This window comes from Lathyrus oleraceus, chromosome 7 (assembly GCF_024323335.1).
Source record: "Lathyrus oleraceus cultivar Zhongwan6 chromosome 7, CAAS_Psat_ZW6_1.0, whole genome shotgun sequence".
Classification (NCBI taxonomy): domain Eukaryota; kingdom Viridiplantae; phylum Streptophyta; class Magnoliopsida; order Fabales; family Fabaceae; genus Lathyrus; species Lathyrus oleraceus.
Window position 1 is genome coordinate 223024445 of NC_066585.1, and position 24593 is coordinate 223049037.

General features: G+C 36.7%; 1 protein-coding gene across 1 annotated transcript; it reads right to left on the reverse strand.

Moving 5' to 3' along the window:
- Positions 1–323: 323 nt before the first annotated feature.
- Positions 324–7995, reverse strand: LOC127100397 (SEC12-like protein 2). The gene is made up of 10 exons (XM_051037549.1): positions 7568–7995; positions 7140–7240; positions 4699–4849; positions 3592–3683; positions 3305–3404; positions 2837–2912; positions 2641–2761; positions 2360–2476; positions 2206–2270; positions 324–628 (listed from the first exon to the last, which is right to left on the reverse strand). The coding sequence occupies exons 1-10, from the start codon at positions 7847–7849 to the stop codon at positions 522–524; spliced, it is 1212 nt and encodes a 403-aa protein (XP_050893506.1). The 5' UTR covers positions 7850–7995; the 3' UTR covers positions 324–521.
- Between the last annotated feature and the right edge of the window lie 16598 nt (positions 7996–24593).

Sequence of the window (24593 nt, forward strand, 5' to 3'; positions counted from 1 at the left end):
ATTCCTAAATAAGTATTTTTTTTTCTTTCTAAATTACACATATCTCGTATTAAGTAGTATAAAAAGATTCTCTAATGAATAAACACTAGGGAATTTTAATAATTTTAATGCATATTTCTCTTGTTTACCAAAAAAAAATCCCAAGTGTTCAAATTGTTAACTAAACTCATTTTTGAAAAATTCCTATGAATAAAAATTCCCTATTAAACTTCTGGGAAAGTTATTCCATGAGATAAATTTCTGTATATGTAAAACAAACACCTCCTTAGAAAAAAGAATAAGAATATGAAAACATAAAATTATGACATGAAACATAAAGATAATGATTCCCAAAACAATTAAACTCATGATTTAACACACGTATATATCATAATTTTACAATTTACAGTGCAGTAAAGAGACTCATCCAATGTAAAAACAATTCAGAATGTTGAAAATATGAAAAGCATCCAAAACCACCCCCAAAAATGGAAATGTCAAAGGTAAGCTGTTTTGCTAGCAGTAAATATTTCTATGTTTGACTAGTAATCTTTAAGCCATAACTTTTCAATTCCTTCGACCTTTAGGAAGTAAGCAGCAGCTATTGCGAGTAGGATGATAAATACAGCAATCCACAAGTTCAACCCTCCTTAAAACAAGAAAAACAGAAACAGTTGGTCATGTGCTGAATTGGCCAAGCCACTATATACATAAAACAAAACAGAAACAGTTGGTCATGTGCTGAATTGGCCACGCCACTATATACGTGATCATTTATAGGAGGACATGAAACTTAGGCCAGCCACAAATATTAACACAAACATGCTTTTAAATAAGTAATAATACTATTCAACTATTCATAGCACATACACTGTTCAAATTAGATTGGAAAAACCTAGTTGTGAGGTTGGAAAAAAATGAAGGGGAAGGACAACAATTGCAATTTCAACAATTTCAACTTTAAGTTCCTTCAGTCGGCTTTTATTAGGTTAAAACAAATACCAGGGCTCCAATCAAAAGCCAACTGAAGGAACTTAAAACACCAAAATCATGCAGTATCAACACAGTAAAATATGCAGAGCCCTAAAACCAACACTGCAGTCCCATACTCCAGCAGAAAAAAAAGACAGTGGAACACCCCAAAAAGTTTGCTTATGAATCCAAAAGCGGCAGCCGCATCCTATTTCAATCATCCAAAACACGGATTTAAGGAAAAAATATCTAAAACCACTGCAAAGACAGAACCTTTATATGTTCCACTATCTCCGCCTCTGTCACCACTTTATTATTGAAGACTCTATCATTCCAATTCTTCCAATTTGACCAAATAGCAGCATGCTAAATTAAGCTTATACTGCTCTTAACTCTCTTGCTCCAACCAAACATCCACATAGCAAAGGATGTGAAAAGATTTGGAGGTATGATCAAGGTTTCCCCCACCTACCCAGACAAAGCCGGCCAAATGTTGGATGTAAATTTACAGTGGAGAAACAAATGTCTAGCAGTCTCAGGCTCACCATCACACGGCCGACATAGTACCGATCCTGTCGAAGGTAAGGCTCTGCACGTAGCTAGGTTCACTTTACAAGGTATCCGGTCCAACAACAGTTGCCACAAGAATTCCCTCACCTTGGATGGGACTGGACTCTTCTAAATATGTTTAAAAACAAATGTATTCAATATGGGCACACTATGTCCTGACACCTGCACATTAGAAACCGTATCGAAAGTAGATTTTACTGTGAGAACACCTTTTTTTATCTGGTCCCCGGATCCAATTGTCCTCACCATCATGTATTATCATCTATGGCCTATGGGGCACATATACTTTCACCACCTCGAAGTATCTCGACCAAACCTCCCTTTCCCTAACTCCACCTTCCATTTTCCACCAAAAGTTGCCCAATAACTTACATGCCTGTCTTATTATGTTATGCCTAGTACTTTTTATTTGGAAATCAAACAGACTCTAAATCATGAACACGTTCAGGAACCAGATAATATTCATCGCAAGCAAAGTGAGTGCATAATAACTTACTAGAAATGTTTGGTCATTCAACAAAATTTTGGCACTAATATTCCATAATTATTAAATCAACACACTGATAGGTAAAAAGTACTACACCAATTATTAAGAGCTTTGCAAAACATTTATAAATCTGTAAATCAATCAAGGACATGAATTATAGCCTTATCAAGTCAACAGATCAAGAAATGTGCACATACCATTTTTCTTCTCTTTAATTATTGTTACCCTTGCACTTGAATCCCATGATACAGAAGCCAATGCCCTGAATACAGAATCCACAATTATGATTAAAATACCTTCAAACAGGGCATAAACAGTAAATTTTGGCAGGAAAAAATATTCACTCCAAACCTTGAGTCAGGGGAAAATGCTAAAGCAGTGATTATGCCAAGGTGAGCCTTTTTTATCTTTGTCTGAATATGCATATTAGTTGAATTTACAATTATAATCTCACCTTCTGGTGTTCCACTGCATGTCAACCCACCAAAATAAAAGACGTAAGTTTTTGTAAAAATGCACCTTTGAGGTCTAAAGGTAGACCACAAAAATTAAGTCAGCCTGCTTCCAGGTAGCTAAAGATAAACACAAGGGTGCCATCTTAAGTACTAGAAGTATAGAGAATACATATGTACCATGCCAGAAACTTTCCATCAGCTGAGACATTGAATGCAGATATTGCATCACGCGAAATATACTTTGAACTGATCCTTTCCCATGTTTGCGTATTCCAGGTCAGGATGCTTCCACCTTTATCTATACAAAACAATAAAATGTTGTTAGATAAATAAATAAACAAAAACCAGATGATTTTTTCTGCAAAATATATACCTGTTTTGGCAGCTATATATAGGACTTGAGTTGTATCATTTATTTGAGAAAATCTGCAAGAGCTAAAATTCTCACGCTGGATGAAATTCAACAAAATATGATTAGAATATATACAATATAAAATTTATGACAAAGCAATCACCAACACAAAAAACACAGGAATCATATTGAGGCACCAGGAGCTAGAATTTTCTCAGCTAGATGTTAAATGTTAGATTTTACTTTATTATAAATGCCGGGTTCATCTTCATAACTAGAATTATTCTCTAGTTAAGAAGCATATAAGACACTTCCCAATACTTCAACATGATTGTGTTTGGAACTTAATCCGAAATATATACAATAGATGTCTGTGTTGATTGAGTACAATTCACAGAAGAAAAACTTCAAGCAATTAATCTTCAAATACATAAACCATCAAACCAAAAATAACTTCATCCAGTAGTGAGGTTTTAATCAATCACTTACATTTTCATTTGTTAGAGTAGCTAAGACTATTTCTGAAGAAATGTCCCAAACCTTGCAGGGGCCACCACCTCCCAAAGAGACAATTAACTTGCCATCAGAACTGCAAGACATAAAAACCAGACTAAGCTACAATCCATCAGAAATAACAGGGTTAAAAGAGGCTCTCTATCTATTATCGTTTCTTAACTTTTTCTTCTTTTCCTTATGATTTATGAAGTCAAATAGTATTTATCATGTGAAACGCTTATGCTACTATGTGCATCAAACCTGAAGTATGTGCATCAAACCTGAAGTGCAAGTCCTTCACAGTAGAATGAGCATTAGACTCGTTGAGAATATTTTCCATGCTAGGCCACTTGAAAACCCTTAGACTTCCATCCTGTACTGCACAAAAATACAATATCATATGGCATGCCAATCCTTCACAATGTTGTCAATGGCGGATGGCGGAGGGCCAAAATCCCGCCATACAGGCCGCTTTGCGGCGCCCTTATTGCAGATTATGGCGGAAAAACCCGCAATAGCGGCCAATATTTAACATTGCGGCGAGCCCAAAAACCGCCATGTATATCCGCCATAGCGTCCATGGTGCCGCAATTTGATAACACTGATCCTTCAAAAAATAAATAATATACAAATTTAGGTTTGCTGGTAAAACAATTTTATGCTTGTCGGTTGCCACCCATTTAGGCTGGATGTTCAGACCAATGTTTTCAGGTTTATGCAGTGCTATCAAATAGCAGGGCCATGGCCGCTATGGCGGATATACATGGCGGTTTTTGGGCTAGCCGCAATGGTAAATATCGGCCGATATTGCATGTGTTTTTCTGCCATAATCTGCTGTAACGCCACTGCAAAGCGGCCGGTATTGCGGGGTTTTGGCTCTCCGCCATCGACAACACTGGGTTTATGTTAACAGATACAGGGAAATGATATTGTACTATGGGCAAACAAATGGTTATTACAACAACCAAAGTCTTTTCCCACTAGGTCAGCAGCCAAACAAATGGTTACATGATTACATCTATTACAAATAAACTGGGCTTACCATTATAACCTGGACTAACTTTTCATATACTAAAGTAAATACTCAAGTAATTCTCCTATTAAGTGCATGTCTTAAACTGAACTTGTGATACTAGTACTGCCTACTTACATCAAATCTTTTTTATAAGAGATTCCACACTCGTAATGGTTTGTATGAACAGCAAAAAACAATACCTTGGATCTTAATCTCTACCAAAACCATTCCTTAGTTGAACAAAGAGTATAATAATAATTAATGAGTGGAGATAATTTCCATAAAACATCTTTTTACATCTGTTACTAAAATTTGTTATCAGTGTTAGCAAACAGTTTCTCTTCATTTATATAAAAGTAAAGGAAGCCAATACCTCTCCACCAGTAGCTAATGTAGTACCATCATTGCTGAATGCCAATGCCAATTGTAGCCCAACATTATCCAACTGGGTGAGCACTTTCTCTGACAATTTCAGACCCAACTTGTGAACTTCAGCACTCTCGTTTCGATCCCAGTTAAACCACCTGCATGCTCAAGTCACAATACGTTATTGATCATGGTGTTCTACAGTTAGTTGTAACAGTGCAAAAGAATATCAGTCTTCTGTTGGTCTAGGGTATCAATACAGTATTATGGACTGACACAATGCAATGACCTTAACTGCCCTCTTTCGTATTGTATTTCCTCCTGGAGTGTAGTAAATCCATACTTTCATTTAGTTAGTGGCAGCACTAGGACATGTTCTGGAAATTTTACAATGGCATGAACCGATAACACAGCTGCCAACCCTCTAAAAACAATTTAAAATGAAAAGAAATGTAGAAAGAAAGAACCATTTTCTACATATTTTTGCGTATCGAACAATACTGCTAATATTGCTCTAAATTAAACAAAATTCTTCAATGAAACAGCCTTTTATGAATAAACACGGTGAATTCTTAAAACTATTTAAGTTAGGATTTATTTCGAATCAATTAATTAGATTAGATTACTGATAACTGCTTTCCAGAAAATTACTGCAGGCTGATTTGTCAATTCAACTTCTTACCAATGCTAGCTACGTAGTTATCAAACATCTTGTTACACCACATACTATGGCTGGAATTATTAAAATATCATGCAGTCTATATGGTTTATCATTATCCAATTCAATCTTATATCCTAGAGCAGTGTAGTCAAGATCGAGTGTTGGGTCTTAAGATATTACGATCTTACGTGCTGAAGTTGCCTTTTAGTGCTAGGATCTGAGAAAAAACTTTTTTTGTGCACTTTGTGGTCAAGATCTGAGTGATGGATCGTAAGATCTTACAATCTTACGTGCTGAAGTTGCCTTTTATATGACTATCATGATATGGGAATACATAATATCTTAGATGATTAGACTTGTTTGTTATTTACATTTTTTGAGCTACTTATTTTGAACAAAGTCTTTTGAACTTGTTAAATTATAGAATGATGGTTATGAGTTATTAATTAAATTGGTTGAATTTTGTGATTTATAGGTTATTTTGTTCATGTATTATAAATTTCATGTTTTTGTGTGTATTCTGTAAGATCTTAAGTGTCGTGCTACGATCCTATTTTTACGATCTTTTACAGGCAGTCCGATCCTACTTAAGATCTCATGCTTGACTACCTTGTCTGAGAGTATAGTGCAGCAAATAATATTTTTGAGTGAAAGTTTCTATAGAGTTGTAGAACTAAGTGATTGAATTACTTCCATTCATTTGCAGCTAATAAAACATAAATAACTTTTGAAAGATATCTCCTAATTGAAGTGTGTCCCAGCCTAGAGGGTCAACACAAAAAAGGATACATTTTGGATATATAATCAAAATATACAGACCATACGCAGTTCCTTAACATACTAGACAGCTTATAATACTTCTGGAATTTTTGGATCATAAATCCTACAAATCTGAAACCAAATAACTCATGATCCAACTTTTCTCTCTTAATTATGTTGGAGTTAAGTCATATAGCTTCTCATCTACTATGGCTGGGACCTTTTATGGCAGATATTGGTGCACAAACCCCCTTTTTCTATATTTTTAGAGAATGAGAATTAATATATGATCTATTCGAAGCTGCGACAGGTATGAGAATGATGCATAATTTTTTTCGTATTGGAGGAGTAGCGGCTGATCTACCTTATGGTTGGATCGATAAATGTTTTGATTTTTGCAATTATTTTTTAACAAGGGTTATTGAATATCAAAAACTTATTACGCGAAATCCCATTTTTTTAGAACGGGTTGAAGGAGTGGGTGTTGTTGGTAGAGAGGAAGTTATAAATTGGGGGTTATCAGGACCGTGAACCTATATATATATTCTCGGCTACTACACGACCAATTAATGTTTGTATCAAAATTATTTCTGGCATCATTCCATTTCGGGTGTTTACAGAAATCCCACGGATGGTACCGCAATCTGTTCGCCGTACAACAATGTGTTGAACCACTTCAACAAGTCGACGTGTAAGATATCCAGCATCTGATGTTCGTACAGCAGTATCTACAACCCCTTTACGGGCTCCGTAGCGAAATTAACCGCATTTCTGGTAACTTGGTTGAGTAGGTGGAAAAAGGAAAAGCATAGGAACATGATAAAATTCAGATGAAAAGTGCTTCCATTTTCCGGCTGGTCAACCCATGTACATCTTACAAGTATGCTCAAACAAGTCTGGCTTCTCTCTCTCTCTCATTTGAAATATAAAACATTAAAATTAAACGGATAAATGAATTCTAGCTGGATTTCTAGTTAATAAAATGAGTAATGTCTATGAACGAAAAGAAGAGATGAAAACCAAAAAACCTGCAAATCTTTGGCGTTTCCATTGCACAAATAACGCCATCTCCATTGGGGTGAAGTGTCATTCTATAAGGCAACTCAGAGTTAGTTCCTAGCTTATTCACCTGAAATATTGATGAAGTTACTCAAACAAGAGACTACAGTATCATAAACATGCGAGTCCTTATGCAGTAAAAATATCGTAACATGAACCACTGTCATAGAATTTACGCAATTCAAACAAATCTACCATCAACAAAACATCAAATGAACCATAGAGAGCAAAATTCCAAGCAACGAGCACAGATTCCTCAAATCGTATAACACAAACAAGAACGAATCAAATTATATTCAAAATCAGATCCCAATCTCTCGGACTAATGAATCAAATCAAATCAAATCCATACAAATTTATAAGCAATAAAGAAGCAGAATGAATATATAAGATGTACCGGTTGATCAGAGAGAGAATTAGACGCAACATCGAAGTGCGCGAGCAAGACAGAATTAGGGATACCGCTTCGGCTTTCTCCACCGCCGCCAGCGAACACGAGGTAGTTCTCATCGTCGAGTGATGATGTCTCCGGCGGAGCTTTAGGATCAGCGTCGGAGGAATCATCGGCGGTTACATTTTGGATCGATTTGAGCGTGTTGCGGGGTACCCAAGCAACGGAGTAAAAAGGAACGCCGTATTTCTTCAGGTTCGGAGGGTCCGCAACATGACTTTTCCCCATTCTTGTTTACTGACAAGTTTTTTTTGTTTGAAAGTGATTGTGATTCAGCTGCGTATTTGATTACTTGAAAGCGCTTTTGCGTTACCGATTCTTCTATTTGGTTCAAAGAGGCTGAAAATTCATTTTGATTTAGGAGTTTTGGTTTTGGTCCAAATTTTTTTATTTTTTTAGTCTTGATATTTTGATTTAGGAAGTCAAAAGAGGAAGATTTTTTTTAAATAATCATATTTTTTAAAAAAAATTTAAAAATATCCATAATTTAAAAAAAATTATACAAATGGGTAGTTTTTGCCCTAATTTACACTAGGGATGTTCAAAACCAAACTAACCCAATAGAAAACCGCAAACCAAACCAAACCAAAACCGCAAAAAATCGCATTTGATTCGGATTCGTTTGGGTCATTTTTTAATTAAACCGCACGGTTTGGTTTGGTTTGCGGTTTGTATTTTACAAACCGAACTAAACCAAACCAAACCGCATTATGTTACAACCCAAATTTTACTTATCCCACATCCAACCAAAACATCAAACCTAGTATCCCTTAACCTTACAATTACAAATGATTTTCTCTTACTCACGCTTAGGGTTTCAATTTCAACCTTCTTAAATCTCTCATAGTAGTATCACACATTCTTCTCGTCTTCTTTTTCATGTAGGTTTCGCCTATTCTACTCTAATAAGTCATCTCTTATGTTCTTTCTTTTTCATCTTTTATGTTACTATTTTCTCTTTTAATTATATTTTTATCGCACCTTTCTTCTCAATCTCGCATCTCTTATGTTCTTTTTTTCATCTTCTCTAATCTCTCATCTCATATATTTTTTATGTTTTATTATAATGTCTTCGATATTATTTTATGCTACTATTTATATATGTTTTTTATTCCACTTTTGTCTAATCTAATTTTTTGTATATTGAATGAAACATTTTTGTCTAAATATGATGAGTTTTGATGTTATTTAGTCATGTATGAATGACTAAATACAAAGTTATGTTGTTCTCTATAGGTGTATGTATGGAACAATAAAAATATTATAAAAAACCGAACCAATCGAACCAACCCAAACCGCATTGGTTTGGTTTGGTTTGGTTTGGTTTTATTTCTAAAAGGCAACCGAACCAAACCAAACCGCATGCTTTTTTTTCTTGCGGTTCGGATGATTTTTATCGCCAAAACGGCGCAAACCGCACCGCGAACACCCCTAATTTACACATTGGCGCCACCCTAGATGGCGCCTACCCTTAAGTTGGAGGGCAAGTCGCCACTAGGAGTGGCGCCTACTCCTAATTTTTAATTTTTTTAATTTTTATTTTTAATTTTTATTTTTAATTTTTTTAATATGTTTTTAATTATTTTTTAAAATCTTTTTTAACATATTTTAAATTTATTAATTTATATTTATTATAAATTATATTAATTTATATTAATACATATATATAACTAATATTATTTACAATATATATATATATATATATATATATATATATATATATATATTATATTTATATATATATATTAATTTATATATATTAATTTAATTTATAACTAAATAATATTATTTATAAATTATTAAAATATATTAATTTATATACATGTAAATAAATAATATTATGTATATATTTGTAAAATACACAAGATATATATATATATATATATATATATATATATATATATATATATATATATATATATATATATATATTAATTTATATATATTAATTTATATTAATAAACACAATATATTTATATTAAAATAATACACAAGACAAATATTATAAAATTTAATTAAAATGCATTATTAATTTGGGATTTTTTACATATTATGCGGTCCTTGGTACGATCCGCACGGGGGAGGTCTAACTACTCGTCTAGATGGCTCACGTGGTGGTGCTTCCCTATTCCCACCCCTAGTCGTAACGCGTCCCCTTGCCCTTTGCCGTTGTGGTTGGGTCGAAGTTCGTTGTGGTGTGGTTGCAGTTTGACACAGTCACTTTGGTGCATCTCCACAGTGGTGAACCGCATGATAGCCGTTTTTGCACTTGTCTTGTCTAGGGGGAGGCTTGGTGGATGTGTTGCATGCAAAAATGTGACACGTCTAACGCATGCATCACAATTGAATCTGTGTATCTAGGCATGCGTGAGAATCTTGCAGGCTAGGTGGATATGACTTTGATGGATAGGCATGCGTGAGAATCTTGCAGGCTAGGTGGATAGGTTAGCATGCATTGGTACAGGTTAGGTTGCACTTGTCTTGTCTAGGGGAAGGCTTGGTGGATGTGTTAGCATGCATTGGTACAGGTTAGGTTGCACTTGTCTTGTCTAGGGGAAGGCTTGGTGGATGTGTTAGCATGCATTGGTACAGGTTAAGCTTGGGCGTGAGTATAAGTATTCACACAAATTTTCACACAGGTATTCACAAAATCTTCACAATATCTTCACATATTTCACACATATCTTCACATATCATGGCATCTTCATCACAATACAAAATCAAAGCTCACGTGAATGGTGAGACTTATGAATGTGATATGTCTGGCTTCCTATTTAGAAACACCGATTGCACTCGTTTTTGTCTAAATAGATGAGATGACTTCTCTTATCTGAAAAAAAAGATTGAGTCCAAACTTAGACAACCTGTGTCCCAAATGTTTTATCAACAACCTTTTTTTTCTGAAAATAACTCAGTCAGGTTTTATAAGTCATTGATTCAAAATGACATGGAGGCACAATACATGTTTCGTAACCATGAGTATTTTGGTTACGATTGTATAGTTTTGTACATTGTCTTGGAACAATTTCAATCAACTCAGAATATTCAGTCACAGGTTATTGATCATGTGGTTGGTGACGAACAAGATGTTGAACACCCCGTTGAAGACGATGTGGTTGATGATGTAGAAGACGTCGTTGATGACTTGGTGAACCGTGATACCGAAGACGAAGACCAAGTACAAATACCTATAGCGCAACGCTACTCACCGCCTGCGCACTTCACAACCCTTAACTTGGGCGAGGATGAGCCCTCGTCAGATATGTTCTACAACCCATATATGAGGTCTGATGAGGAGTTAAAGAAGGGTGACCAATTTCGGACCAAGGAAGAGTGTCTGTTAGCAATAAAAAACTGGCACTTGAAAAACTGTGTTGACTACGATGTTAACAAATCAAACCCGGAAAGATACGTTATTTTATGCAAAAACCCGGAGTGTGGGTATAGGTTGATGGCATCGTACAAGAAGAAACATAATGCGTGGGTGATAGGGTCCATTTCTCAAGCTCACACTTGCGTCAACACAAACATGGCACAGGATCATCGCAAACTTAGCCATGATATGATCTGCCATTCCATAATACCTCTTGTTGAAGCTGACCCGTCACTCAAGGTCAAAACTATTATCTCCCATTGTGTTGCTGTTTTCAAATATACATCGTCGTACAGAAAGGCTTGGTTACCGAAAACCAAGGCAATTGAACTGGTATACGGTAATTGGGAGGAATCATACAAACAACTTTCGCACTACCTGGCTACACTACATTTGCATTCACCTAGGACGGTTTCTATAATGGAGACCTTGCCGGCACAATCCCCTGACGGAACTCGTCTAGAAGGTAATGGAATATTCCATAGACTTTTCTGGGCATTCCGTCCCTGCATCATCGGTTTCACATTCTGCAAGCCGCTTATTCAAGTCGATGGAACTTGGCTGTATGAGAAATACAAAGGATCGTTACTGATGACGGTCGCACAAGATGGAAATTCTAATATTTTCCCAATAGCCTTTGCATTGGTAGAAGGAGAAACGGCTGCTGCTTGGAGTTTCTTTCTTAAGAATCTCCAAACGCACGTGACTCCACAAGCTGGCATCTGTGTGATTTCTGACAGGCACGCTTCTATAGACAGTGCATACAATAATCCAGCAAATGGTTGACATGACCCCCCGTCTACGCATGTCTACTGCATCAGGCATATTGCTCAAATTTTGTGCGGGAGTTCAAAGATAAATTCTTGAAGCAAAATTTGATAAACGCGGGGTATGCATTAAACCAACCTGAATTCCAATACTACCGCGGGGGAAATAGTGTTGACAAATTCTGATGCAGGGAGGTGGATCGATAATATTGACAGAGCAAAGTGGACTAGGTCATACGACGATGGGGTGAGGTGGGGCCACATAACAACAAATCTTGTGGAATCAATGAATGACATCTTTAAGGGCATACGTAACCTCCCGGTAACCGTTTTGGTGAGTGCGACCTATTTTCGGATGGCAACGTTGTTCGTAACAAGAGGCAAGCGCTGGCATGCAGTGTTACAGACAAGTCAAGTGTATAGTGATGTCTGCATGAAGTTTATGAGGCAGGAATCTGCCAAAGCCATCAGCCATCGGGTTACGGAATTCGACCGCCATGGCCACACTTTTAGTGTCAAGGAAACAATTGACCACAACCAGGGGCTGCCCAGACAAGAGTATAGGGTCCTAATACCAGACTGTTGGTGCGACTGTGGTCAATTGCAGGCCTATCGTATGCCTTGTTCCCATGTCATTGCAGGGTGTGCACACACCCACTTCGATGCATTGTCGCTACTGTCTCCCATCTACAAAGTTGCAACATTGCTAAATGTATACGACAATCCCTTTCTGGTGGTAGCATTGGAGGCATATTGGCCAGAGTATGACGGAGAAATTGTTTGGCACAACGATTCAATGCGGCGAAATAAAAGTGGTCGCCCAGACAGTAGGCGCATTAGAACTGAAATGGACGTCGCAGAGAGAATGCAGAGGAAGTGTATCATATGTCGACAACTTGGGCATAATAAGAACAAATGTCCATATCGTGGATCTAGTTCCACAACATAGTTTTCATATTCATAACTCTGTGTACCAATGTTATTTATCAATAAAGTTTACTTTTTATTCCAAATAGAAGATGACATTGGAACAACAAACACAAACATATAACATTAGAACAACAAATACTAAAACAAAAACAAATACTGGAACAAGAACAAGTACTAAAACAAGAACAAGTACTAGAACAATAACAAATACAAGAACAACAACACAAACAACCATTAAAATCTAGGAAATTACAACAGTTAACACTATGCCATCTGATCCATGCATCATTTGGATGCAATCAATGTCGCTTTCAACTTCAACCCACCAACGTACCGTTTCTCCAATTTCAAATGAGAACCTTGTTCTAAGCCTCTGAATCCTTCTGATGACTTCACCAGGTTGGTAATCTCCCTCTAACCAAGACATCAAGGACCTTTTTAGTTGGTCCAACGAACGAATGTTCCCAAATTTCATCTCCATTGGGGGTTTGACAGGCGAGAAAATAACATGTCCATCCCTTTTTAAGATTACCGGTTCAGGATCCGGCCGCCTTGATGATGTTCGTTGCCATGATGGCGGTCTGGGGGATGCCATGAACTCAACTTGATAGAGAAAGTGATAGGAAAAAGTGGTGAAGAAAATGCAAGGAAATAACTCAACTTGTACACCAATGTACTTAACCCTAATTAGTGTCGCACTTGATTAATTAGTCTTAGGGAGAATTAGGGTTTGAATTAGGTCATAACTACCAAACTCTAATTATAACTGATTAATAAACCCTAATTATAATTGATTAATTAACCCTAACATGCTTAACCCGAATTCTCCCGAACATTTATAAATAATATTATTTAGTTATAAATTAAATTAATATATATAAATTAATATATATATATATATATATATATATATATATATATATATATATATATCTTGTAAATAATATTATTTATATATATGTATTAATATAAATTAATATAATTTATAATAAATATAAATTAATAAAATTAAAATAAGTTTAAAAAGATTTAAATTTTTTTTAAAAATAATTAAAAACATATTAAAAAAAATAAATAAAAAAAAAAGTAAAAAAAAATTACATTTAGGAGTAGGCGCCACTTCTAGTGGCGACTTGCCCTCCTATTAAGGGAGGCGCCCATGTGTTATTTAGGGCACAAAAGTGCCCATTTTTGTATTTTTTTTTTGAAATTATGGTTATTTTTGAAAAAAAATTTAAAATTTTAATTATTTAAATAAAATCTTCTCAAAAGAGAGACCAAAAATAAGATACAGATAAAATAAATAGAGAGATTAAAATTAAAAATTCGTTAATTTAAATTAAAAGATTATTTAAATTTATTTTTTATTAATAAATTATTTTTTAAATGATTAGAGTTGTTTATTTCAATTTTAAAAAATGAAATTTCTCCTTTAAGCTTTTAAAAATAAAATTTATAAAATTATTTTTAAAATATTTTATAAAAAAAAATCATATTTTTTTTAAGGATTTAATCAAAAGATTAATTTTAATCAAAAGTTATATTTTAAAAATAATTTTTATGAAATAACTTTAAAATTAAGTAATTTTTTGAAATTTTGATAATAATTTTTTTTAATAAAATAATAAAATATCTAAAATAATATTTTAATAATAACAATTCAAACTAAATTTTTATTTGAAATTTTTAAAAAAAGTTTTATCATTTTTATGTTATACTATAAAAATCAATTTTAAAAAAATCAAAACAAACGAGTTTTTAATCGGCTTTTTTGATGTTTTACTTTGTTTGTTCTAATTTTTTTTTTTAAAATTAAATATGTCTGGATTCCTCGTAAATAGGACAACATTGAATTTTAGTCCCTCTAAAATTTTCTTTTGAACAAGGGTCTTCGCAAAATTTTTTATCCCTAAAATCCGTCCTCCCGTTAATTTCATTGACGGAAGCTGATGTGGCATGTCAAATGTGTTTTTTTTACATGTATGATTTTTATTAAATAAATTATTTTTGTTTTACATTAGTTAAATTGTGGGGTTATAGACCTCCCCTAAATGCCTAAATTGTTATTTTTGAAATTTATTTTCACTAATATGAGATAGATTGGGGTATTGTGGTTCTTCTCCAATTATGCAATGCTCCTTAATTGTCTATTTGTGCAATCTTGCTCGTTTAACTCATTAAAATCAAAACATTTGAAAACTCATTATGAGAAGCTCCACTCTATACTAGAGCTTCTATTCTAGTGATTCTACTAACTCCACTCGATAACTCATTTAAGCTTGATTCTTCAAGCAACCTCGAAGAATCGCCAACATCTAAAAACTCGTCGAAGATTCCATTTCGTTCGAGAAATCAAACGGCCTGGAGCTGCTTAATTCACTAGAGAACTCACAAACATTACTCCGAGAAGCTTGGTGATCGAAAGCAATAACGAAAGTAGGAGAAATTCTTCTTTCTAAAGCTAATTTGAGTTCTTTGGAAACCTTAATTTCATAGCTTAATATTCTAGGCTATTTCACATTGTGGTGGTGCGGTGGTAATAGACACTGCACAACCGGTAAAGATAGAGTTTCAAAAAGAGGAACTTGTGAAACAACTGCTGCCACCAGAATGTTTTTAACGAAAAGAAGAATTTGTATGTCACATATTCTGGGTTTTCTACTAAGAAATTTTTTTTGGGCAAATGTTATGGCATCAGTGGCAACGCAGCAAACATCAAACCCTATGCGTACAGTTGTTAATAGTTTAAGTCTTTCTGGGTTGCAACTAATAACAAAGAAATTGGAGTTACTTGTAAAGATTGTCTTTCCAAGAATATGTCATATGCACATTAATCTTTCATAGTAGAAAACCTAGAATATGTCATACACAAGTTCTTATTTCCAAGAAATTTGTTAGGCGGTATTGTTCTGGGGAAGAATGCATCAGACTTCGTGATCCTTTGTTATGTGTCACACTGGTTATGAATGTAGTTGTTGTTATGTATAACTCGACGTCGAAATGATTTTTATTTCCATTGTACAATGTGAAATTCTAGTTATCAGACTTTCGATGTCACACGGGTTGTTATGACATCCAATTCTACACAGACAAGAATTATGCAGAACTTAAAAGTAAGTGCAGTAAATAACACAAGTAATTGTTTACCCAGTTCAGTCCAACATGACCTACGTCTGGGGGCTACCAAGCCAGGGAGGAAATCCACTATTAGTAGTATTAATTCAGACCTTAAACCAACTGTTTAACCCTATCACTTAATACCTACCCAATGCAATTTCAATCTTACACTAAGATCAGAGTTCCTACTCACTCCCCCTCAATCACCTCAGTGATTACTACCTTTAATCAATATTAAAGACAATTTTGAAGTCACACTTCAAACAACTCTTGATTGTGCTTAACAGCTTTAATCAAGATACACAACACTCACGCTTAAAAGCTTAGAGTGACACAACACTTACAACTCAATGAACACCCTATACCAATGCAATCATCTACGTGATAATAGCTTGGCTTACAAGATACATCTAATACAAGACACACAAAAATACAGCAGTGAAGAATGATGAACACACTAAATCTTCACGCCTCAAAATCCCCAGTCCTGAATGAAGGATTGCCATCCTTTTATATTGCAGCACTTGGGCCTTGTACTTGTATTCTCCTGAATTTAAGGTCACGCGAGTTCCCCTAAATTCCACATCTATGTTACTAACAAATAGGCTATTTGTTAGGTTCATTAAATGTAGCTTGGTTGTTGGTTTCCTGGATTTTCTCTCAGCTGTTGAATCCCTGAAGAATAGCCTGAGAAAAATGTTGAAACAGAAAAACTAAACAACCTACAATATAGCATACGCTGTCAGGAATGAATGTCACAACATTCAGTTTGACATTCAAGTCACTAACCATATGCTAAGTCTGTTTTTCTTGAAAACAGATTGTACAATTTGTTGTACTGTACAGAATCAATCTGTCCATGCTTCAGTATCAGCGTACATTAATAAATGTCAAAACATCCAATTTTGACATTCACACATAGAGACTTACATCAGGTCTGTTATCCTCTTGATAAGCAGACTGACAATAAATACTGAGTTATAGTAGAACACCACCTGTTCTATTCCTCAGTATCTGCTGACAGGGATGAATGTCATAACATCCAGTTTGACATTCAATAAATCCTGTATTAGCTAATCCTGCAGTACACTACTCAGAATGTCATGACATCAACCAAGACATCAGAGTACAACTAGATATTCTAACATACACTGCAGTCAAACAAACATCTCCACAGCATGTCATGACATCAGTCAAGACATTAGAATCCAGCTAGTGTTTTACCATACAATGCAGCCAATTAAACACCTACAAACTCCCCCTTTGGCAAATTTTTGGCTAAAACACTTTGGTCTCACAACAGAGTCCATAGCAGCGGAAATCTCACATCTAGCAGGAAATTAACCAGCTAATACACTCAGAGTGGCAGCACACTCACACACATGGAAGTTAAATAAAAACATCACATATCAGCACACATACAGAAGTTAAATAAAAACTTCTAATTGCAGCACACACATACATACTCACACTCATTAGAAGTGGAACAACAACTGCATAGTAGGGGATCTTGAATCTGTCATGAATATCTGTTTTAACAAAACACTCTGTTGTCCTGGGGTATCACCTGTTACTCCCCTTTTTTGTCAAAAATGTTGCCAAAGCAACACTTCAAATTACATATCCACACACAAATGACAGAATGACAGACTTGGTTTTACTTCACAGTTTCAACCAAGTCAACACCCACTTGATCTTGCTTCACAACTTTGATCAAGTAGTCACACACTCTTGCTTTACAGTAGGTACCACCATATCAGATGCCATGACTTTGTGTCTGACATCCAGAACCACTCCTGCATGAACATTGTCCTTGAACTCCTGCAGGTGCATAGGCTGCCTCAAGTTAGGATATCTCCGTAACCTCTTGTTGCCACACTTGTTGCAAGTGATACAGCTGTGTTCTATTGACCAATCAGAGCACACTTCCAATTGTTTAATAGGCAGAGATATTAAACAATACATCCCAAACATCATTGGTTGCTATAAGTTCTCAGAGAGACATATTCCCAGTTTGCCCCTTAAGTTTTCAAACTGAGTAGCATCCAGAGCCTTTGTAAATATGTCAGCCAGTTGGAGTTCAGTGGCTACATGTTCCAAGGTAATCACTTTGTCTTCCACCAGATCTCTGATGAAGTGATGTCTAATGTCAATATATTTGGTCCTGGTGTGTTGGATGGGATTCTTGGAAATATTGATGGCACTGAGATTATCACAGAACAATGTCATGACATTTTGAGAGACATTATACTCAGTGAGCATTTGTTTCATCCAAACCAGTTGGGAACAACTACTTCCAGCTGCGATGTATTTAGCCTCTGCAGTGGACAGAGATACACAATTCTGCTTCTTGCTGAACCATGATATGAGATTGTTTCCCAAGAAGAAACATCCTCCTGATGTGCTTTTTATGTCATCAGCACTCCCAGCCCAGTCAGCATCACAGTACCCAGATAGGACAGGCTCAGAACCATGTGAGTACAGCATCCCATAATCACAAGTCCCATTGATGTACTTGAGAATCCTCTTGACTTGATTCAAGTGGCTCACTTTGGGCTCTGCTTGGTATCTAGCACACACTCCAACTGCATAGGAAATGTCAGGTCTACTTGCAGTTAGATATAGAAGACTACCTATCATGCTTCTATACAAACATTGGTCAACACTGGGCCCTCCATCATCTTTGGTTAACTTTAGATGAGTAGGTGCAGGAGTTCTCTTGTGCCTAGCATTATCCATACCAAACTTCTTGACTATGTTTTTGGCATACTTGCTTTGGGAGAGAAACATAGAATCCTCCATTTGGTTGACTTGCATTCCAAGAAAATAAGTCAGTTCCCCAACCAGACTCATTTCAAACTCAGATTGCATTTGGTGAACAAAATGTTTTACCATTTGCTCTGACATTCCACCAAAAACTATATCATCCACATAGATTTGAGCAATCATGATTTTGCCATCTTCATCCTTCACAAACAAGGTCTTATCTATCCCACCTTTTCTGTATCCATTTGAGGTCAGAAATTCAGTCAACCTTTCATACCAAGCTCTAGGTGCTTGCTTCAACCCATACAAGGCTTTCCTCAACTTTTACACATGGTTAGGTTGGTTAGGATCACAGAACCCTTTCGGTTGTTCCACATAGACTTCTTCATTTAAGTAGCCGTTTAAGAATGCACTCTTCACATCCATTTGGAACAATTTGAACTTCAGAATGCATGCTACACCTAACAACAATCTGATTGACTCAAGCCTAGCAACGGGTGCAAACCTCTCATCAAAATAAACCCCTTCAACTTGAGTATATCCTTGAGCTACTAGTCTTGCTTTATTCCTAGTAATTACTCCTTTCTCATCAGACTTGTTTTTGTAGATCCACTTGGTACCAATGATGTTAGTCCCTTCAGGTCGTGGAACTAGCTCCCATACTTCATTCCTTTTAAACTGCTCCAGTTCATCTTGCATGGCATTGATCCAATATTCATCAGTCAGGGCTTCTTTCACATTTTTTGGTTCAACCTTGGATACAAAACAGGAATTTGAGCTAATTTCCCTTGATCGGGTAGTCACACCACTATTGGGATCTCCTATGATAAGATCCTTAGGATGGTCTTTTTGAATTCTGATAGATGGCATTTTGGTGGGTGCATCTACCTCACATTCAGTAGGAGTCTCCTGTACTTCTTCAGACTTGACTGGTATGTCTGTTGTAGTATCAAGGAATGTTCCAACATCCTCTATGACATCGATTCCTTCCTCTTTATCATCCACAATAACATTTATGGATTCCATCAGGACATTGGTCCTGTAGTTGAACACTCTGTAAGCTCTGTTGTTAGTTGAGTATCCTAGGAATATACCCTCATCACTTTTGGAATCCATTTTCCTTCTCTGTTCACGATCTGTGAGAATGTAGCATTTACTTCCAAAGATATGAAAGTACTTCACAGTGGGTTTTCTGCCTTTCCATATTTCATACAGAGTGGAGGAGGTACCTTTTCTCAAGGTGACTCTATTGTGAACATAGCAAGCGGTATTCATAGCTTCAGCCCAAAAGTGCATAGGGAGCTTCTTTGCATGAATCATAGCTCTGGCAGATTCTTGAATAGTTCTATTTTTCCTTTCAACTATCCCATTCTGCTGAGGAGTTATAGGAGAGGAGAACTCATGACTTATTTCTTCAGACGAGCAAAACTCATCAAACTTGGAATTTTTGAACTCCGTACCATGATCACTCCTAATTCGGACAACACAACTGTCCTTTTCCCTTTGAAGTCTGATGCACAGTTCTTTGAAGACATCAAATGTATCTGACTTCTCTCTGACGAAGCTTATCCACGTGTATCTAGAATAGTCATCAACCACCACATATGCACATCTCTTTCCACCCAGACTTTCAACCTGCATAGGTCTCATTAAGTCCATGTGCAACAGTTCCAGAACTCTGGAAGTTGTAGGATGTCCCAGCTTCGGATGTGACATCTTGGTTTGCTTGCCCACCTGGCATTCTCCAAAGACTCTTCCTTCATCAATAAGCAGCTTTGGGATTCCTCTAACTGCTTCCTTGGATATGATCTTTTTCATTCCCCTTAAGTGAAATTCTAGTTATCAGACTTTGAATGTCACACTGGTTGTTATGACATCCAATTCTGCACAGACAGGAATTATGCAGAACTTAACAGTAAGTGCAGTAAATAACACAAGTAATTGTTTACCCAGTTCAGTTCAACATGACCTACATCTGGGGGCTACCAAGCCAGGGAGGAAATCCATTATTAGTAGTATCAATTCAAAGCTAAACTCACCCGTTTACAACTTATCACTTAATCAATACCCAATGCAATTTCAATCTTAACCTAAGATCAGAGTTCCTACTCACTCCCCCTCAATCACCTCAGTGATTACTATCTTTAAACACTATTAAAGACAAGTTGAAGTCACACTTCAAACAACTCTTGATTGTGCTTCACAGCTTTAATCAAGATACACAGCACTCACGCTTAAAAGCTTTGAGTGACACAACACTTACAACTCAATGAACACCCTATGCCAAAGCTATCATCTACTTGATAATGGCTTGGCTTACAAGATACGTCTAATACAAGACTCACAAAAATACAGCAGTGAAGTATGATGGACACACAAAATCTTCACGCCTCAAAATCCCCGAAACTGAATGAAGGAACGCCTTCCTTTTATATTGCAGTATCCTGGGCTTTTGCACCTGTATTCTCCTGAATTTAAGGTCACGCGAGTTCCCATAAATTCAACATTTAGGTTACTAACAAATAGGCTATTTGTTAGGTTCATTGAATGTAGCTTGGTTGTTGATTTCTTGGATTTTCTCTCAGTAGTTGAATCCCTGAAGAATAGCCTGAGAAAAAGCTGAAACAGAAAACTGAACAACCTACAATATAGCATATGCTGTCAGGCATGAATGTCACGACATTCAGCTTGACATCAAGGTCCATATGCTGAGTCTGTTTTTCCAGAAAACAGACTGTACAATTTTGCTGACCTGTACATGATCAAAATGACCATACTACAGTAACAACTTACATTAATAAATGTCAAAGTGTCCAACTTAACATTTACACATTTGGCCTTAAGTTAGTTCTGTTATTCTCTTGAAGAATAAACTAAGTTACATGCTGAATTATAACAGAACACCACTCTGTCTAATATTCAGTAGCTGCTGTCAATGATGAATGTCATAACATCCAGTTTGACATTCAGTCAGTAGGCCTTATGCCAGGTCTGGTCTTTCCTTGATAACCAGACTGGAAATAAATACTAAGTTCTAACAGAACACCTGTTGTTCTATTCCTTAGTATCTGTTGACAGGTATGAATGTCACAGCATCGAGTTTGACATTCAATAAATCATGTGTTAGCTAGTCCTGCAGTAACTACAATGTAGTCACACATACATGTCATGACATCAGTCAAGACATTAGTACCCATCTAGTGTTTTACCATATAATGCAGCCAATTAAACACCTACAAACTCCCCCTTTGGCAAATTTTTGGCTAAAACACTTTGATCCCCATAACAGAGTTCATAGCAGCGGAATCACACACCTAGCAGGAATTAATACTAGCTAATACACTCAGAGTGGCAGCACACTCACACACATGGAAGTTAAATAAAAACTTCACACAGCAACACACACATACAGAAGTTAAATCTAAACTTCAACACACAATCGTTGCAGGGGAGGAATCTGTCGTCCTGAGAGTCTGTTGTAAAGACTCTCACTCTGTTTGTCAGGGGTTACTCCCCCTTTTTGTCAAAAATGTTGCCAAAGCCAACAACATAACCAGAGAGTAACAACAGAGTTACAGACTTGGTTTTACTTCACAGTTTCAACCAAGTTACCATCCACTTGATCTTGCTTCACAGCTTTGATCAAGTAATCACCCACTTTTGCTTTACAGTAGGTACCACCATATCAGATGCCATGATTTTGTTTCTGACATCCAGAACCACTCCTGCATGAACAGCATCCTTGAACTCCTGCAGGTACATTGGCCTTCTCACAGTAGGGTGTCTCCTTATCCTCTTGTATCCACCCTTGTTGCAAGTAGCATAGCTATGATCTGTTGACCAATCATGGCCTAGTATAAATTGTTTAATAGGCAGAGATATTAAATAATTTATCCCAACCATCAGTGGTTGCTATAAGGTCTCAGAGAGACATATTCCCAGTTTGCTCCTTAAGTTTTCAAACTGAGTAGCATCCAGAGCCTTTGTAAATATGTCAGCCAGTTGAAGATCCGTGGCTACATCTTCCAAAGTGATCACCTTGTCTTCCACCAGATCTCTGATGAAGTGGTGCCTAATGTCAATATGCTTGGTTCTGCTGTGTTGGATGGGATTCTTGGAGATATTGATGGCACTGAGATTATCACAGAACAATGTCATGACATTTTGAGTGACATTGTACTCAGTGAGCATATGTTTCATCCAAACCAATTGGGAACAACTGCTTCCAGTAGCTATGTATTCAGCCTCTGCAGTGGACAGAGAAACACAATTCTGCTTCTTGCTGAACCAAGATATGAGGTTGTCTCCTAAGAAGAAGCATCCACCTGATGTGCTTTTTCTGTCATCAGCACTCCCAGCCCAGTCAGCATCACAGTACCCAGATAGGACAGGCTCAGACCCATGTGAATACAGCATCCCATAGTCACAGGTCCCATTGATGTACTTGAGAATCCGTTTGACTTGATTCAAGTGGCTCACCTTAGGCTCTGCTTGATATCTGGCACACACTCCAACTGCATAAGAAATGTCAGGTCTACTTGCAGTTAGGTACAGCAGACTACCTATCATGCTTCTATACAAGCATTGATCAACACTAGGCCCTCCATCATCTTTGGTCAACTTCAGATGAGTGGGAGCAGGAGTCCTCTTGTGCCTGGCATTATCCATACCAAACTTCTTAACTATGTTCTTGGCATAATTGCTTTGGGAGAGAAACATAGAGTCCTCCATTTGGTTTACTTGCATTCCAAGGAAATAGGTCAGTTCTCCCACTAGACTCATTTCAAACTCAGACTGCATCTGGTGAACAAATTTTTGAACCATTTGTTCTGACATTCCACCAAAGACTATATCATCAACATAGATTTGAGCTATCATGATTTTGCCTTCTTCATCCTTCACAAACAAGGTTTTATCTATGCCACCCTTTCTGTATCCATTTGAGGTCAGAAATTCGGTTAACCTTTCATACCATGCTCTAGGAGCTTGTTTCAACCCATACAAGGCTTTCCTCAACTTGTATACATGCTCAGGTTGGTTAGGATCACAGAACCCTTTAGGTTGTTCCACATAGACTTCCTCATTCAGGTAGCCATTCAAGAATGCACTCTTCACATCCATTTGGAATAGCTTAAACTTCAGGATGCATGCTACCCCCAACAGCAATCTGATGGACTCAAGCCTAGCCACAGGAGCAAATGTCTCATCAAAATCTACCCCTTCAACTTGAGTGTATCCTTGAGCTACTAGTCTTGCTTTATTCCTAGTAATTACTCCTTTCTCATCAGATTTGTTTTTGTAGATCCACTTGGTACCAATGATGTTGGTCCCTTCAGGTCTTGGAACTAGTTCCCAGACTTCATTCCTTTTGAACTGCTCAAGTTCCTCTTGCATGGCAGTGATCCAGTATTCATCAGTCAGGGCTTCTTTCACATTCTTTGGTTCAACCTTGGATACAAAGCAGGAATTTGAGTTTATTCCTCTTGACCTGGTAGTTACACCACTGGTGGGATCCCCTATGATAAGATCCTTAGGGTGGTCTTTCTGAATTCTTATAGATGGCACTTTGGTGGTTACATCTACTTCACATTCAGGAGGAGGTTCCTGTACTTCTTCAGACTTGACTGGACTGTCAGTTGAACTGTCAAGGAATGTTTCAACATCCTCCATGACATCGGTTCCTTCCTCTTTGTCGTCCACAATGACATTTATGGATTCCATCAGGACACTGGTCCTGTAGTTGAACACTCTGTAGGCTCTGCTGTTAGTGGAGTATCCCAGAAATATACCTTCATCACTTTTGGGATCTAGCTTCCTTCTCTGTTCACGATCTGTGAGAATGTAGCATTTACTTCCAAAGATATGAAAGTACTTCACAGTGGGTTTTCTGCCTTTCCATATTTCATATAGAGTGGAGGAGGTTCCTTTTCTCAAGGTGACTCTGTTGTGAACATAGCATGCGGTATTCATTGCTTCAGCCCAGAAGTGCATGGGGAGCTTCTTTGCATGAATCATTGCT

Excerpts from the sequence above, each read along its gene's own strand:
- LOC127100397 (XM_051037549.1), bottom strand. The coding sequence starts at position 7,849 with ATGGGGAAAAGTCATGTTGCGGACCCTCCGAACCTGAAGAAATACGGC. Across the intron at positions 2,913-3,304 it reads CTACTCTAACAAATGAAAAT|CGTGAGAATTTTAGCTCTTG; the intron begins GTAAGTGATTGA and ends AATTTCATCCAG. Across the intron at positions 2,477-2,640 it reads GATGGAAAGTTTCTGGCATG|TGGAACACCAGAAGGTGAGA; the intron begins GTACATATGTAT and ends GTTGACATGCAG.